This window comes from Somniosus microcephalus, chromosome 33 (genome assembly GCF_052327205.1).
Source record: "Somniosus microcephalus isolate GS21.2 chromosome 33, FLI_Smic_1.0, whole genome shotgun sequence".
In the NCBI taxonomy this organism is placed as follows: domain Eukaryota; kingdom Metazoa; phylum Chordata; class Chondrichthyes; order Squaliformes; family Somniosidae; genus Somniosus; species Somniosus microcephalus.
Window position 1 is genome coordinate 28,922,612 of NC_141019.1, and position 17,286 is coordinate 28,939,897.

General features: G+C 44.2%; 1 protein-coding gene across 5 annotated transcripts in view; it reads left to right on the forward strand.

Moving 5' to 3' along the window:
- Nucleotides 1-11,843, forward strand: part of mcrs1 (microspherule protein 1) — a 28,392-nt gene extending 16,549 nt beyond the window's left edge. For 4 of the 5 annotated variants that reach the window (XM_085972836.1, XM_085972837.1, XM_085972838.1 and 1 more), the window contains 7 exons: nt 761-836; nt 2,419-2,447; nt 5,458-5,550; nt 8,228-8,310; nt 8,937-9,024; nt 10,489-10,616; nt 11,304-11,843. In XM_085972836.1, coding sequence (XP_085828962.1) covers nt 761-836; nt 2,419-2,447; nt 5,458-5,550; nt 8,228-8,310; nt 8,937-9,024; nt 10,489-10,616; nt 11,304-11,390 — 584 coding nt within the window. In that variant the 3' untranslated portion in view covers nt 11,391-11,843. The remainder of the gene's footprint in view (nt 1-760; nt 837-2,418; nt 2,448-5,457; nt 5,551-8,227; nt 8,311-8,936; nt 9,025-10,488; nt 10,617-11,303) is intronic. The other variant, XM_085972841.1, reaches the window with a different exon arrangement.
- Nucleotides 11,844-17,286: the final 5,443 nt, after the last annotated feature.

The window sequence follows — 17,286 nt, forward strand, 5'->3', positions numbered from 1 at the left end:
TTGTTGCTGACACGCTATGTCCAGGCTCACCTCACTGGTGGGTGTTGGCAAGAATGAAGTGCAGTTGAAGAATGAACTGAGAAGTACCAGAGGGTGACCACTGCCTGTTCACCTGTAGCCTCGTGAGAGTCCGTGCCTTCAGGAGAGACGAGAGGCCAGCCTGGCAGCACAAAGCAGGGAGCTGCTTCCTAATCACACCATTATCGGTGTGTCTCCGGGCTGGCTATCATTTTGAGTCTGGGAATGAATATTGTTGCTGGTCTGCTGGGTGAGGCGCCTTGACGTGAAGGGGAAAGGAATGGGCGAAGAGAAAGTAAAAGGGGAAATTGAGTCTGATTTCATCTGCAAGCATGTGCCTGCCATTGGTGAATCGCACAAAGAGCAGTGGAGAGACCTGGAGCCAGAGCTGTTCCATGTTCTGGGCTAAAGAAGGTTACGGGCAGCTCTCCCTCTCTCTTCAGCCACAGGGCCTTCAGCTATCTCAGCCCCGCACTCTGGAACGCTCCCCTAAACCTTGTTAGCCCTCTCCCCTGCTTAAAATCTCTTTGAACACCCCTTCAGTCACTCTCCTAACTCCTCTATCGTTCAATGTCTGGTTTTGCCTTTGTGACGCGCTTTTGAACATTATATTACATTAAAGGCGTTCTGTAAGTGTAATTTGCTGCTGCTGCTGTTGGTTAATGTGCAGTTTATTTTACTCGGCGGGCTGACTTTTACTGCTTTTTCCTGACTGGTTCTTTACTCTTTTTTTTCTTTCTAGTCCAACCGTTACCTAAAGGAGACCAAGTTCTGAATTTTTCTGATGCTGAAGACATGATTGATGACAGCAAACTCAAGTAAGAGTTTGAAGATTTATGTACAGTGGGAAAGTGTGAATGTAATTTTCCCCCCTCCTCTCTTTATTTATTTATTTATTTATTTATATTCTTGTCAAAATGACCTTAATTCTTGAGCAGTGAAATATTAGAGCGGTGGGACGTTACCTCCTGGGACCTGGGCTAGAATCCAGCACAGACTGATGGAAGAAAGTGTTCTCTTTAGAAAGAGTTCTCTTTGGGTGTAAGGATCTAATGTGGGATGAGTCTTAACCCAATTCCTTCCTAGTTTACTGCCCAAAACAGCACATTAAACTGGCACATCTTAGTCATGTGGTGGGCAGTGCTTCATTGTTATGGTGTGTTTTTCTGAGGTTTGGATGAAGACATTTTTTTCTGGGGCAGCCAGCGCTTTACTGCATGCTAGAGGCTATTGGCAATCTGTGGGTTGAAACTTGTTATACCAGTGAAATGTTCCTGCTGGATATTCAGTTATTGTAGTCACTCTTGTGTAATAAGATAGATAATCGTGGTTTCTAATGAACTGGAGGTGAATGTGCTCAGGATTTGGACCAACCTATCCAAAGCTCTGATTCCTACCCTGACTCTCGCTGCTAATTCAGCTTTTTATAAGTAACAGCACCGTTCTTGAGGATAAGAAATCTGAGGCTGCATTTTACCCGAATTGGCCGCAGTTTGTCATTTGAAGTCCAAATTGATCCAAACAGGACAAACATTGATAAATCGGAATGCTTGGGCCATTTCAGAAATTGCGTCGGAGATCCTTCCAGATGCCTCAAGTTGTTGGCTCCCCCAGTGATTTTGATGTGGATCTGAGGTGTCTCCAGTCTGTGATGAGTTGAGTTAACTGATCTGAACTGGGGTGAATGGACTGCTGCAATTGGTGTCCCTGCACTAGGGAAGGGAAAATCAACCAAGGTGCTTGTTCCTGAATGCTGTGTAAGTGACCCCTGTTGGTAAGACTGGTTATTGCAGGAGGAAGTGATTGGACCAGACTGGTAATCCTCTGCCCCTCCCAAATGCTCAAATAGGCTCCCTATACTCATTGCCTTGCACACAAGGAAAAGCGACTTGAATGAGGTACTGCAGGGCCACGAGAGCCTGTGGAACTACATGAGAATGAGTTAGCACCTTCCGAGTGGGGGGGGTAGCAAGAAACATTAATCTGGTAATGCAGTACAGGAAACTCTCGATTTACTGGCACCTAAATAACCGGAAATCTCGGTTAGCCGGCAAAATTCAGGAGTAGGTTCAGCTAAGTTTCACTTCATATTAGTGGCAGTTCCTGGATCTGTGGCTGTGCAATCGGGGTGCCTGCACATGTTGCTAAGCAACAGGGATGCTTGGTCTGTGGCCAGGGTTCCTGCACATGTTGCTAAGCAACAGGGAAGCCTGGATTTGTTGCTGTGTACGGAGCTCTCGTACCTTTTAACTATACCTCTCTGTGTAATTCTCTGTGTAATCCGGACTTTTTGATAAACCGGCTCCATGTCTGTGCCGGATAAAAGAGTTTCCTGTATATAGGGAAGCATCTTGGCTCCAATAGAATGCTGTGTAACACTTGTTTTTATTCCTTTCCCAGAGAAACACGAGATGATGTCCTGGAACATGGTAGGTTGCCAGATTTCAGTTTGTGGTGATGAAATGTTTGCTGACTAAAGCTAATTATGGGGAGAGTCCACAAGCGAGTCAAGGTTCCTGATATGTCAGTGCATCTTCCCAGTCTTTATTGCACCCTGTTTTAGATGAGTGCTTGTCACAGGGTTTTCTCGTCAACTCCTTCAACCTTGAGTTCAAGTATTTCCAGTGTTTTGCAAGTATTATAGTGCCGCATGCAGTTTCTCCTTCATCAGGGGAAATGCTCACAGTCGTCTAAGGTTGTATGGTTAAAAGTGCAGCTATGAAAGACAGTGCTGCCGTCTAACCCACAGCATCTCATTTACACCTCCTAGATGTCAGTAGTTGAACTAAAGAAAGACTTGCATTTATATAGCGCCTTTCACGACCACTGGACATCTCAAAGCACTTTACCAGCCAATGAAGTTCTTTTTGAAGTGTAGTCACTGTTGTAATGTGGGATATGTGGCAGCCAATTTGCGCACAGCAAACTCCCACAAACAGCAATATGTAAATGACCAGATAATCTGTTTTAGTAATGTTGATTGAGGGATAAATATTTGCCAGGACACCGGGGAGAACTCTCCTGCTCTTCTTCGAAATAGTGCCATGGGATCTTTTACGTCCACCTGAGAGGGCAGATGGGGCCTCGGTTTAACATCTCATCTGAAAGACGGCACCTCCGACAGTGCAGCTCTCCCTCAGCACTGCACTGGGAGTGTCAGCCTGGATTGTTGTGCTCAAGTCTCTGGAGTGGGACTTGAACCCACGACCTTCTGACTCAGAGGTGAGGGTGCTGCCCACTGAGCCACGGCAGAGTGTAATTGATATCTAGCAGCAGGGCTTTGGTATTTATGGGAGCTGACTTGAATATGCTTTAATATCTTCATAAAATAGCAGTGTTTTTGGAAGCCATGGCAGTAGTGTGTTATAGTGACTGGTTGGTTTTATATAGTCCATTTGTTAATGATTTAATATATGGAATGGACTCCTGGGCAGGGAAGCAAATGCCCTGGAATCATTTAAGAAACAGTTTGCTGTAATGGTGGTGGGCGGCTGTAAGTTCGGTCTGGATGGAGGGGCTGAATGACTTTTCTCATAGTCATAACGGCACAGAAGGAGGCCATTCGGCCCATCGAGTCCGTGCCGGCTCTCTAGAGCAATCCAGTCAGTCCCATTCCCCCGCTCTATCCCCGTAGCGCTGCAAGTTTATTTCCCTCCAGTGCCTTGAAAACATTGAGGCCTAGAAATTCACTATAGCCCCGTTTGGGGCGCCAGCCTCGCCAGGGCACTAAAAGTAGCGCCCCGGAAGCAGTCGCGACCGCCCGCCGGAAATTCAGTTGGCGCGCCCCAGAGGGAAGCGCGGCGCTACTGGAGGCGCCCCACATCCCTCTTGGGGCGCTGCAACTGAATATCGCTGCGCAACATGCCGCAGCGCGCGCTGCGGTACTGCAGGCCTTCCTCCCCTTCTTAAAGGGGAGGGGCCTTGTGCAGCGGGATCGAGGATCGCGAGTGCTGACAAAAGAGCCCGGCACCGAGGAGAAGTTCCGGGCTCTTGGAACGCAGTCGGCACTCCGCGGGGGGGGGGGGGGCTCAGGAGGCCGGGGACGGCAGCGCGGAGAGGTGCTGGCAGGCGGCCAGCAACAAAAATGGCCACCCCGCACCGCTCCTTTAATTAGCGCCTCTACCGCCGCAGGTAGGCTCCCCTGAACCGGTCGCACATAGCGTCCGGCGTTCAGGCAGGGGGCGCGTCTAAATAACGCGATCGGGGCGTTAGCGGGGCGCTGCGTACACCGATGACGTCATCGGTAGCCGCGCAGCGCTAACGGCTAGCGCCACCATTAGCGTCCCGCTGAATGTAGCGGGAGGCGTGGCCAGTGGCTTCCGACCCATTTAGCGCCCTCTTGAGGTGCTAACGGGTGGCGCAGCCCACTGAATTTCTAGGCCTGAGTGTCTCCGCTTCTACCACTTCCGCCGGCAGCGAGTTCTAGGTTCTCGCCACTCGCTGCGTAAAAAAGTTGAAGTGTAGTCACTGTTGCAATGTAGGAAACGTTGCAGCCAATTTACGCACAGCATCTCTTGCCCAAAACCTTAAATCTGTGTCCCCTAGTTCTACTATCAACTAGTGGGAACAGCCTTTCCCCGTCTAGCCTATCCAAACCAGTCATAATCTTGTACACTTCTATCAAATCACCCCTCTAATGAAAACAAATCCAGCTTCTCCAACCTGTCCTTGTAGCTAAGATCCCCCATCCCCGGAACCATTCTGGTAAATCTCCTCTGCACCATCTAACTCTATGACTCATCTGTATCTATCAGCTTGATCTAAGATCTTGATGCGTAGTATGGGGAGGAGGATTTGCTACACGCAGTGTCAGCCAGTGGCTCAGTTGGTGGCGCGCTTGCCTCGGAGTCAGAAAGTTGTGGATTCAAGTCCCACTCCAGAGACTTCAGCACAAAAAACTAGGCTGACGCTCCAGTGCAGTGCTGAGGGAGCGCTGCACTGTAGGAGGTGCCGTCTTTCAGATGAGACGTTAAACCGAGGCCCCGTCTGCCCCCTCGGGTAGACGTAAAAGATCCTATGGCCACTATTTCGAAGAAGAGCAGGGGAGTTATCCCCAGTGTCCTGGGCCAACATTTATCCCTCAACCAACATCGCTAAAAAAAACAGATTATTTGGTCATTATCACATAGCTGTTTTTGGAGCTTGCTGTGTGTAAATTGGCTGCTGCGTTTCCCACATTACAACAGTGACTACACTTCAAGAAGCACTTCGTTGGCTGTAAAGCACTTTGGGATGTCCGGAGAATGTGAATGTCTTTTATACAGATGCCTACTGGCATTTCTTTCAATGCTAATCCAGCGTCGTCTTCCTGCCCCTCTCCCATTGCGCAGCAAACAAATGAGCCAATTTATGTTTTGCCTGAAAGCCTATGCTGTAGCAAGTTGCTCCGGCCTTTTTACATCCATTTTATTTTATTTGTTGCTTGTGTTTTTTTTCCAGAGCTCACTCTGGCAGACCGACGTCAGAAGCGAGAGATCCGGCAGCTGGAACAAGAGCTTCCGAAGTGGCAGGTTCTAGTTGACAGCGTCACAGGTGAAGGAGCAAACAGTGACTAAATTGAGTCCCATTGGCATCACTAAGCCAGATGCTTTTGGGGCATATCACAGGCTGAGGGCACTGCAGCGTGAACTCAAGGCACAGCCACTCCATAAAAAGATCATATTGGAATTAAGAACTAAAGTTACGATTGTTTATGCTTTAGATATTCCAATTTCATAATTTTTATGATGTGCTCTGTTTATTAGTCCTAAGTCCCACTACACACAACATATTTTGCAGCAGCATCATAGTAAACGGGTAGTAAGAGGAGGGGTGGGGCCGATTAGGGACCAAAAAGGAGACCTACGCATGGAGGCAGAGGGTATGGCTGAGGTACTAAATGAGTACTTTGCATCTGTCTTCACCAAGGAAGAGGATGCTGCCATAGACATAGTGAAGGAGGAGGTAGAGGAGATACTGGATGGGATAAAAATGGATAAAGACAAGGTACTAGAAAGGCTGGCTGTACTTGAGGACGATAAGTCACCAGGACCGGATGGGATGCACCCTAGGACGCTGAGGGAAGTGAAGGAAGAAATCGTGGAGGTACTGGCCATAATCTTCCAATCCTCCTTAGAAATGGGTGTGGTGCCAGAGGACTGGAGACTTGCAAATGTTACACCCTTCTTCAAAAAAGGGTGTAAAGATAAACCCAGCTACTACAGGCCAGTCAGTTTAACCTCGGTAGTGGGGAAGTTTTTAGAAACAATAATCGGGGACAAAATTAACAGTCACTTGGACAGGTATGGATTAATTGAGGAAAGCCAGCACTGATTTGTTGAAGGCAAATCGTGTTTAACCAACTTTATTTGAGTTTTTTGATGAGGTAACAGAGAGGGTTGATGAGGGCAATGCGGTTGACGTGGTGTACATGGATTTCCAAAAGGTGTTCGACAAAGTGCCACATAATAGGCTTGCCAGAAAAGTTGAAGCCCAAAGGGGACAGTGGCAGCATGGATACGAAATTGGCTAAGTGACAGGAAACAGAGAGTAGTGGTGAACGGTTGTTTTTCGGACTGTAAGAAGGTATACAGTGGCACTGCCTGATAGGGTGGTGGAGGCAGACTCAATCACTGCTTTCAAAAGGGAGTTGGATAAGTACCTAAAAGAAAAATATTTGCAGGGCTACGGGGAAAGGGCGGGGGAGTGGGACTAGCTGAGGTGCTCTTGCAGAGAGCTGGCACTGGTCGAATGACCACCTTCCATGCTGTAACCATTCTGATTCTATGAGAATGCCCCACTAGGATTGGCACAGTGGAGCAGCGTGTTGGCGCTCTAACAAGCTGTGCCAGTGAATGGCAGAATGCCGTTGTGTACCTGTGATTTCCCCTGCACAGTGACTGGCTGTATAGCAACATTCGTTTATATAAGGTGGCAGTCGCAGCCCTGACATCCTGGCTGGGGGAACATCTGTGGTGCAAGAAGTTACAAGAAATAAACATTTCTGGAGTGGGACTCGAATCCACGATCGAGTGACTCGGACAGCAGAGTGTTACCACTGAGTCATGGCTGACCCCCTTAAGCAGTGCTAAAACTGCAGTCTGTAAAGCACTGTGTACAAGTACAAAGTCATATTCTTGTATATTTCTTTGGGAGGTGGTTGCAGAAATGCTATTGTGATCCTGCCAAGAGTATTCGCAGTATCCACCACAACCCTGCTAGGCCCCTATCTCCTTCACATTGGTCACCAATCCCTGGCCGAGAAGGCAAACAGGTATTGGCTGATATTTCGACAAAACATAAAGATTACCTGCTCTCAAAAATGAGGTTTCTATAACTCTATTTATCGATAGTGTAATATTAAAGTCTTTATTGTAACAAACTATAATATACCACATGGTCACAGGCAACTATTGTATAAAAGGCTCATTTTGCCGACTGCAATGGTATTGTGTGTAAAAATTGCTGTATTTGCAACTGCTCAGACTAAAACTTTCAAAAGATATATAAAGCTGGTTTCAATTTAAAATGTAACTTTAAAGTTCCAGTAGTTACCAGGAACCGGCGGAAACCAGGTTTTTCAAAAATGTTCCCAGCAAATGCAAAGTAGCTAAGAATGAGAATCGTTTTATTTTCGATGTGCCCCCAGATCCAGTTTATAGTTGAAATGAGTGACGCCATTAGAGGGCGCTCCAGCCCAGAAAACACCACCTACTGGCTGTGTTTGGAATTCCCCTCTCTTCGAATTTGGTTTGTTTGTGCATACGGCCACCAGATGTTCCTGGAACCAGATGTTCCTGGATGAGTAGCTGTTGGGAAGAATTGGTTTTGGGCCTGTGTCCCCAAGAGGGGCAAATTGGAAAATTATTTGATGTTTTCAGATTCAGTGATCAGGTTACCATGTGGTTTATCGGGGAGTTTTATGATAAAAAAATATTAGGCCGTTTTCCACACTCTCTGAAGGGGCATTGCCTTGGAAAAGGATTTGGCAAACTTTTTTTGTTTGTTTACAAACAATGTGATGAAGTAAATTGTATCAAAATGCATCATCATGATTAAAAAAAAATGAACTGTGATTCTCAACTTCAAAAGAAGGATAGATCCCAAACACTTTTTCATCGAGTGTGCCTTTGTTAGGATCATTGAGAATTGTACATTGTTTTTATAAAGGTAATATTCCTGCCAGAAAAGGCCTAAATTTATAAAACGATCCCTTTTTTGTTTCCTTAAGGTATCAGCTCTCCCGACTTTGATAACCAGACTCTTGCTGTTTTGCGAGGCAGAATGGTCCGATACTTGATGAGATCTCGAGAGGTACGGCAGTATTTTCATTTGATATATAGATGGTTGTAGGGTGTGCTGGTTATTTTGTTTCCGTTCTAAAGATACAGTGACTTTTAAAAACGAAATGCTGCAAATGCCCATCCGGTCAGTCAGCAAGCTAAGGCGGTGGGTTTAGATTTTGGGCAGGACTCTTGATTGGAACTGTCCATGTCAGATAGGCAGAGTATCCATCTCTTCATACTCTGAGCTCCTCCATCAACGATTTTGAAATGTACATCAATGGAGTAGCAGACGGAGGAATCGTCACAAAGTATATCAGAAAGAAATTGTATTTATACAGCGCTGTTAATATAAGCACAGGAATAGCTTATGGTCATTGCTCGATCTGTGGAATTCAAGTTCAGATGTTGCTGTGCTGAAATTTGAACTTTTGCTACTAATTCAGTGCCACTCTGCTAGGTTATGAGCACAGATGTAAAGAATTCTGTAATGGGAAAATCACAAAAAATGCTGACATTTTGTTAAGGACTTGAAAAGGTGACTTCATTTTTTGATCCCGCTAAATCCAGATTTTTAAATTCCAAAATGGACCCCTGTTTGTATGTAGTCTCCCCTCCCTGTCTAATAAATACCTCTCCCTTCTCCCCTCAAAACAGATCACACTGGGTAGAGCCACAAAAGATAATCAGATTGATGTTGACCTCTCTCTAGAAGGACCAGCATGGAAAATCTCCAGAAGGCAAGGTACTGACCAGCAGCTTCTATGTATAACAACAGTAAACGTTGGAAACACTCAGCAGGCCAGGCAACATCCGTGGAGAGAGAAACAGAGTTAGCGTTTCAGGTCGAAACCCTTCGTCAGAACTGAGGAAACAAACAGGAAATGAAACGGATTAAAAGGCCAGTTTGGGGGCTGGGAAATGGGGGAGGGGATGAAAGAGCAAAAGGGAAGGTCTGTGAGAGGTGAGGAGACATTAAGAGATATTCAAGGCGAGACGAGATGGTAATAGGACAGGTAAAGAGACAAAGGATGGCTCTAGATGAAGTGTGAAATGCGCTGGCAGAGTGAGAGACAGCTGCCATGTGGGAGAGAGAGGAAAACAAGGAAAAGGCACAAACCAAAGGTGTGGATAAAAAATATATAAAAATATAATAGGGGCCGAGGTTATGATCTGAAATTTTGCTATCGTATTAGCTTCTTCTATGTTGCTGATTCTTCCTGGCTTCAGGCTGCCGTACATGCCGTAACCCTGGGAATCTGGGCAGTGGACCTGTGGCTACAACCACTGTCGGTACTGCTTTGTGACTGAGCGTCATATGAGTGCAGCTCTTGGACAGAATTCCCTGCCTGCTGCGTTCTTCTAAACCTTGGTTAACAACTGGGGCAAAAAGGCAGTCTTGGAGCAGTCAGTGTTTTTTTCTCAATTTGACTTGCAATCTACATTAGATTGACTTTATCTTCCTCTTGTATGAATTATAAATGTATGTAATTGTGTATTTACATATGTATGCACTTCACCTCGTGAGGAATGAGGGACCAAGAAATTTGAACCAGTTGCTCGTATCTTCTACTGGTCAGCATGATGCATTTTTCAAAAATAATAATTCTTTGCTGCTCAACATCCACACACCTATATCCCTTCCGGTTCCAGTTACCTGCGATACTGTCTGTGCACTCATTGAGCACGCCAGGATGAGCAGCACAGAATGTGAATGCAGTCATAGAATCATTAGAATGATACAGCACAGAAGGAGACCATTCGGTCCATCGTGCCTGTGCCGGCTCTTCGATAGAGCTATCCAATTAACCACACTCCCAGTTCTCTCTTCCTCACCCCATTCTCTTTCTCTCGTGCCCCCTCCCCAAGTGATTTTCTTTCTGAAAGAGGCAACCAAGTAAGATGGACAGAATTCTCTGGGGGAAAAAAAATACAAACATCACCGGACACTTGGTATTTAAACTTGGCTCTTCTCCTTGGACATGGGTTAATGTTTTTGTGTTGGAGCTGTCGGGATTGTGTTGGACAGGCTGCCTCTGTCATAATGTGGAGTAGCAGCTGAATGGGAATCTGTAGCTATATAATAAACATGGTTCCAGAGAGGTTCTAATTAATCTTGGAATCATTTCCTCTCGTGTAACAATGTGGGATCAAACCACTGGGGAGTGATATTTGCTTTAGAAAGAAATTCATTTTGTTTGTCTTAAAGGTATAATAAAACTGAAGAACAATGGAGACTTCTTCATTGCCAATGAAGGCCGACGTCCCATCTACATCGATGGCAGGCCAGTACTGAGCGGAAATAAATGGAAATTGAACAACAATTCTGTTGTCGAAGTAAGCGTTGTGTCCAAGATGAGGGGAATCATCTTGCACTTGTCAAAATGTTGACCGTTGTGACGATCACTTGCTACAAATTTGGTATATTTAAAAAAAAAGCGCATTCAATGATTCAAGTGATCACAAAAGCCACAAGTACAATTGAGCCTCTGTGTAAATTGAGGTATCCTAAGCTAGTGGACAAGGATAATCTAGTAGATGTAGTTCACTTAGATTTTCAAAAGGCTTTTGATAAAGTTCCTTGGGTGAGATTGGTAAAGAAGGTTAAGGCTCCCAAAATAGATAAAGAACTGTTTAGATGGTTTGTGAATGGGTTGAGTAACAATAATAACAACTTATATTTATATAGCGCATTTAACGTGAAGACAAAGAGTGATTAAGTAGAGAATGCTCTGATGGGTGGGCGGGGAAGTAGTCAGTGGTGTTACAATGTGTCTGTTGTGGGACCCTTATGTTCAAAATATTTGTGAATGATATGGACGGGCTGCGATAGTCAATTTGCCGATGTCGTGGGCAGGTAATGGGTAGAAAGGGGATTGGTTATCTTCAGAGAGATATTAACCAATTGTGCAGATGGCAGATAGACAAGGATATAGTTTTTTTTAAGGTTTGAATTTCTGGCATGAAAAACCTATGCAACTGATAGAATAATTTTTTGTTGTTGTTATTTCCTTCCTGCTGTAGATTGCTGGCCTTCGTTTTGTGTTTTTAATTAACCAGGATCTGATTGCACTGATCAGGGCGGAGGCTGCCAAGATGAACCAGCAGTGAGAGGGAGATTCCAGTCTCTGAGCAAACAGCAAATGGTGGCTGAAAATAATGATGAAAGCATCCTTGTCGGTGGCCAGGGATTCATAAGCCTCCTGATATTTGGACTGTAAAAACTGTTTTATCTAATTTTAGAAGGATTAGCAAACACAGGACCAGAGCCATCTGCTATTACTGACGTTTATCTGTCAATAGACATGACATGGAAGGTGTTGCTTTACCGTCGCATGGACCAACTGAATAAAATATGGAGCTTAATAGGCAAGGAAGAGGAAAGTGAGCACGAGCTTGACATTCTCACAATTGTAGATGACACACCTGGGAGATTACTCCAGCTAGACTGTTCTTTATCATTTTTGCAAAAATCTATTCCCGTGTTCTGTCACGAATTTCTGTAGGTTTCTAATGAATGTTATTTAAGAGAATTAAACCATGGAATATTACTTCACAGTATAAGCTGACCTAAAACTTTTACTTTCCTCCTAATTTGTTTCAGTATTCTGAGTTAAATTGTTTACAAAAAATAGGTATTTTCAGCTTTTTAAAAAAGCACGGGTGGGGGAAAACCTTTTTGAGTAGTTTACAGGTACTTAAGGGAGCTTTTCTGTTTTTCAACTGCACTTTCCATTTATACATATGCACTCGACTAAATGTCAATCTGCTAAAACCTCTGGCAGTAATTCATGGTAGTGATCTTCTTTCGCGCCCCCCCCCCCCCCCCCCCCCGCCAAATTAAAAAAAAAAAGGAAACCCCTTTGCCTGACTTCGGATTTATACTGACGTTGTGGTTGTTGTATCTGTGTGTTAATAGAGACACTGAAGACAGGAGTTGGTTTCACAGGTGTTTACTGAACAAAGTCTGGAGGGGAACTAACTGATACAACACAATATACAGGCTTATATAGCCCAAGTGGCCATTACCGGCATTACAGTACACAGGGGGCTCTTAAAGGCACATACACTACAGTGGTCATGCAGCAAAAGGGCTTCACAGCCCTCTGGGTACTGTGTTTGGGTTTCTGGGATATCTGAGGGAGAGGATCAGTCTGTCCTTCCACAGCCAGGGCCCCTTAAAGTGGTGGAGGAGGTATGTGTGCTGTTGGCAAAAAATGGAGGAACCTTGGTGTTCATCAAGGAAGAGGCTGTCTTTCACTCACGTCATCTGAGGTAGATCGTATTGGACCTAGAATTCTTTTGGTAAAATGGTTCTCAAATCTGAAAAGTGAGATTGAAGTATAGGCATATGCATTGTACATGCAGTGACGTCAGTGGGTTGATGACTGTTTATGATGCAAATGAAAACCATCCTATTGCTTCTACATAAAACCAGTCAGATTTTTTTTGAGTGTATTCCAGTAGCTATCCCATAATCATTAATTTCTGTAACATTACCCCAGTGTAGGTTAGGCACATGAGCCTTCAATGAATCTACCTTGGCTACTGTCAAATATCTGTTGGAAAGATAAATATGCTTTTCAATAGTTTTACTGATCATCAGAAACTGAAGATTACGACAAGGTTGTACACACTTCTACTAAACCACTACTACCTGTATGGGTAGAATTGAGGAATACTAAGGGGAAAAAAACGTTAGTGGGAGTGGTATATAGACCTCCAAACAGTAAGGCGGAGGTTGGGGATGGCATTAAAAGGGAAATTAAAGAAGCGTGCAATAAGGGCACAGCAGTCATCATCACAGAAATCACAATAGATTGGGCCAACCAAATTAGTAACAATACTGTGGAGGAGGAATTCCTGGAGTGTTTACGGGATGGTTTCCTGGACCAATATGTCGAGGAACCAACCAGAGATCAGGCCACCTTAGACTGGGTATTATGTAACGAGAAAGGATTAATTAGCAATCTTGTTGTACGAGGCCCCTTGGGTCGGAGCGATCATAATATGATCGAATTCTTCATTAAGATGGAGAATGAAGTAGTTGACTCGGAGACTAGGGTCCTCAATTTAAATAAAGGAAACTACGATGGTCTGAGGAGCGAGTTGGGTAGGATTGATTGGGGAATGGCACTCAAAGGCTTGACGGTGGATAGGCAATGGCAACCAGTCAAAGACCAAATGGATGAGCTACAGAATTTGTTCATCCCAGTTTGGCATAAAAATAAAACAAAAAAGGTGATTCAACCGTGGCTAACAAGGGAAATTAGGGATAACATAAGATCCAAGGAGAGGACATACAAATTGGCCAGAAAAAGCAATAATCCTGAGGATTGGGAGCAGTTTAGGATTCAACAAAGGATGACAAAGGGATTAATTAAGAAAGGGAAAATAGAATGAGAGTAAGCTTGCAGAGAACATAAAAACTGACTCAAAGCTTTTATAGCTATGTGAAGAGAAAAAGATTGGTGAAGTCAAGCGTAGGTCCCTTGCAGTCAGAATCAGGGGAATTTATAATGGGGAACAAAGAAATGGCAGACCAACTAAATACATATTTTGGTTCTGTCTTCACAAAGGAGGACACAAATAACCTCCCACAGATGCTGGGGAACATAGGGTCTGATGAAAGCGTGGAACTGAAAGAAATCAGTATTTGTAGGGAAATTGTGTTAGGAAAATTGATGGGACTGAAGGCCGATAAATCCCCAGGGCCTGATAATCTACATCCCAGGGTACTTAAGGAAGTAGCCCTAGAAATAGTAGATGCATTGCTGGTCATCTTCCAGAACTCGATAGACTCTGGAACAGTACCCATGGATTGGAGGGTAGCTAATGTTACCCCACTATTCAAAAAAGGTGGTAGAGAAAAAGCGGGGAATTACAGACCGGTAAGCCTGACATCGGTAGTGGGGAAAATGCTAGAGTCCATTATAAAAGATGTAATAGAGCACTTGGAAAGCAGTGACGGGATCGGACAAAGTCAACATGGATTTACAAAAGGTAAATCATGCTTGACTACTGGAATTTTTTGAGAATGTAACTGGTAAAATAGATAAGGGAGAACCAGTGGCTGTGGTATATTTGGACTTTCAGAAGGCTTTCGATAAGGTCCCACATAAGAGATTAGCGTGCAAAATTAAGGCGCAAGGTATTGACTTGGATAGAGAACTGGTTGGCGGACAGAAAGCAAAGAGTTGGAATAAACGGGTCGTTTTCCGAGTGGCAGGCAGTGACTAGTTGGGTACCGCAAGGATTGGTCCCAGGACCCCAGCTGTTCACAATATATATTAATGATCTGGACGAGGGAATTGGATGTAATATCTCCAAATTTGCAGACGACACAAAGCTGGGCGGGAGGGTATGCTGTGAGGAGGATGTCGTGAAACTCCAGCACGATTTGGACAGGTTGGGTGATTGGGCAGAAACATGGCAAATGCACTATAATGTGGATAAATGTGAGGTTATCCACTTTGGTGGCAAAAACAGGAAGGCAGATTATTATTTGAATGGCAATAGGTTGGGAGAAGGGGAAGTGCAAAGAGACCTGGGTGTTCTTGTGCACCAGTCACTGAAGGTAAGCATGCAGGTGCAGCAGGCGGTTAAGGTGGCAAATGGTATGTTGGCCTTCGTAGCAAGAGGGTTTGAGTACAGGAACAAGGATGTCTTGCTACAGTTGTACAGGGCCTTGGTGAGACCACACCTTGAGTATTGTGTGCAGTTTTGGTCGCCTTACCTGAGGAAGGACGTTCTTGCCATGGAAGGAGTGCAGTGAAGATTCACCAGGCTGATACCTGGGATGGCAGGAATGATGTATGAGGAGAGATTGTGTTTATACTCACTGGAGTTTAGAAGATTGAGAGGGGATCTGATCGAAACCTATAAAATTCTGTCAGGCCTGGACAGACTAGATGCAGGAAGGATGTTTCTGATGGCCAGGGAGTCCAGAACCAGGGGTCACAGTCTAAGGACAAGGGGTAAGCCATTTAGGACAGAAATGAGGAGGAATTTCTTCACCCAGAGAGTGGTGAACCTGTGGAATTCTCTGCCAGAGGGTGGTGGAGGCCAGTTCATTAAATATATTCAAGAAAGAGTTGGGTATATTTCTTAAGGCTAAAGGGATATGGGGAGAAGGCAGGGACAGGGTGCTGAATTTGGATGATCAGCCATGATCTCATTGAAGGGCGGAGCAGGCTCGAAGGGCCTACTCCTGCTCCTATCTTCTATGTTTCTATGATAGGTCAATGCAGAGGCACGATCATAAAAAACCATTAGAATACTTCTGAAGGGCAAAGGAGGCGATTGTAGCGGGCCTGTTGCTTGTTTTGACAGGCAGATTGCACCAGTAACGAAGTCATTGTCTTGCAGTTTTCAGTTTTGTTGTCTTCCAAGATTCAACTCGAGAGAATGCAGTTGATCATTAACTAAGCTGAGAAACTGGATTCTGTGCCACAAAGTTCCTCCTAAAGCTGTACTGTGCAATATTTTGTGAGAACAGAACTTATACGTATGAAAATATAAGGCTAGTTTTTAGGGGTTGCCGCTCTGGTGATGCCAGTGGAATTTGGTATTTTGCTAGTGAGGCAGTGAATGTTGACAGGCTATTTGATGTGGTGGCATAAATTCATATCTCTACAATGGAAGCAGAGTCCAAAATAGCTTTTGAAAGTGAAGTGAATAAATATTTCAAGAACAATTCAAAAAGGCAAGGGAATGTGACTAAGTGGATAGTTCTTTCAAAGAGCCAGCACAGGTACAATGAGCTGGATGGCCTCCTGTGCTGGATGGCCTCCTGTGCTGTACAATTCTATTTAAATAGCTATTTCTGTGCTCTGAAAGTTCCAGGTAAGGTGCAAAATTTGGTCTTGATGATTTGCCTGTCCCAGGCCATTACTGACAGGAGGGTTACAGATTCTGCAGCTGGATGGTGGATTTGATGGGATTCAGACTTTCCTGCAATACTGGTAAATTAAATTCTCAGTTGTGATTGAATTTACTTTGCTAAATTTAGATGGTAAATTGCTGTCTTGTTTTAATGAAATTCACAACATATGCTATCACAAAAGCAAAAATAACTTCATAAGGTGCAGACAACATTTATCTCAGTCATTTGTGGTAAAACTAATTTGTTACTTTGTAGAAATGTGAAAAGCTTAATCAAGCATCTGTTAGCTGGAAAAGGGGCTGGAGCTCAGGTCACAACAGTGGCAGGGTGATCACCATTCTCAGTTTATCTCAACATTCCCTGTGGATATAGCTGGCAAGAACATTCCTCCAGATCTGTAAAGTTGTTTTTTTTTTGCATACCTATCATTTGTTTAGATGAAGTTGACTCACAATTGTTATTATTCCCTTGTAAGAAACAGTTGAGTCTATGTTATAAATAGGTACTTGTCAGGCGAGTGCTGTGCTCAGCAGGACTCCATTGTTGAGTTCTTGAACATTTCTCCTGCCCTCACATAGTATCTCCATTTATCTGGCTCCCTCTGAACACTCTCTTTCAGTTTCAATGGATAGACAAATGGCAAGATCTCCAAGCAATTTATCACCATGGATCTGGTCTGGAATCAACTTGTCCTGCCACCTTCAAAGATGTGTGTATGTGAACCTCCAGAGGTCTCTGCAAAATTGTATCATTTAATTCATATTGCTGTGCCTTGTTCTCCCAAAATCCATCACTTCACACTTCTCTGCATTAAATTTCATCTACTATGTATCAGCCTATTTTAGTGAGTTCTCGTGGTGAAATGGGCAATTAGTTACAATTGGCAGTGGGATGGTTAAGTCAACATCAAGTCTTCATAGGCTTGTCATCGCAAGCTATAATTCTGCAGATTCACTTACTCTACTAGTTGCAAGGCTAATAAGGGACAAACTTATGTAATAGCAGAGAACTGTTACACCCAGGGAAAATGCTCTCCCTAAGGAGTGTATAGTCTTGCTTTAGATTTTTTTCTAGACTGGATGAAACTATTAAAGGGGGAAAAAGCCACATGTACAACAAGGA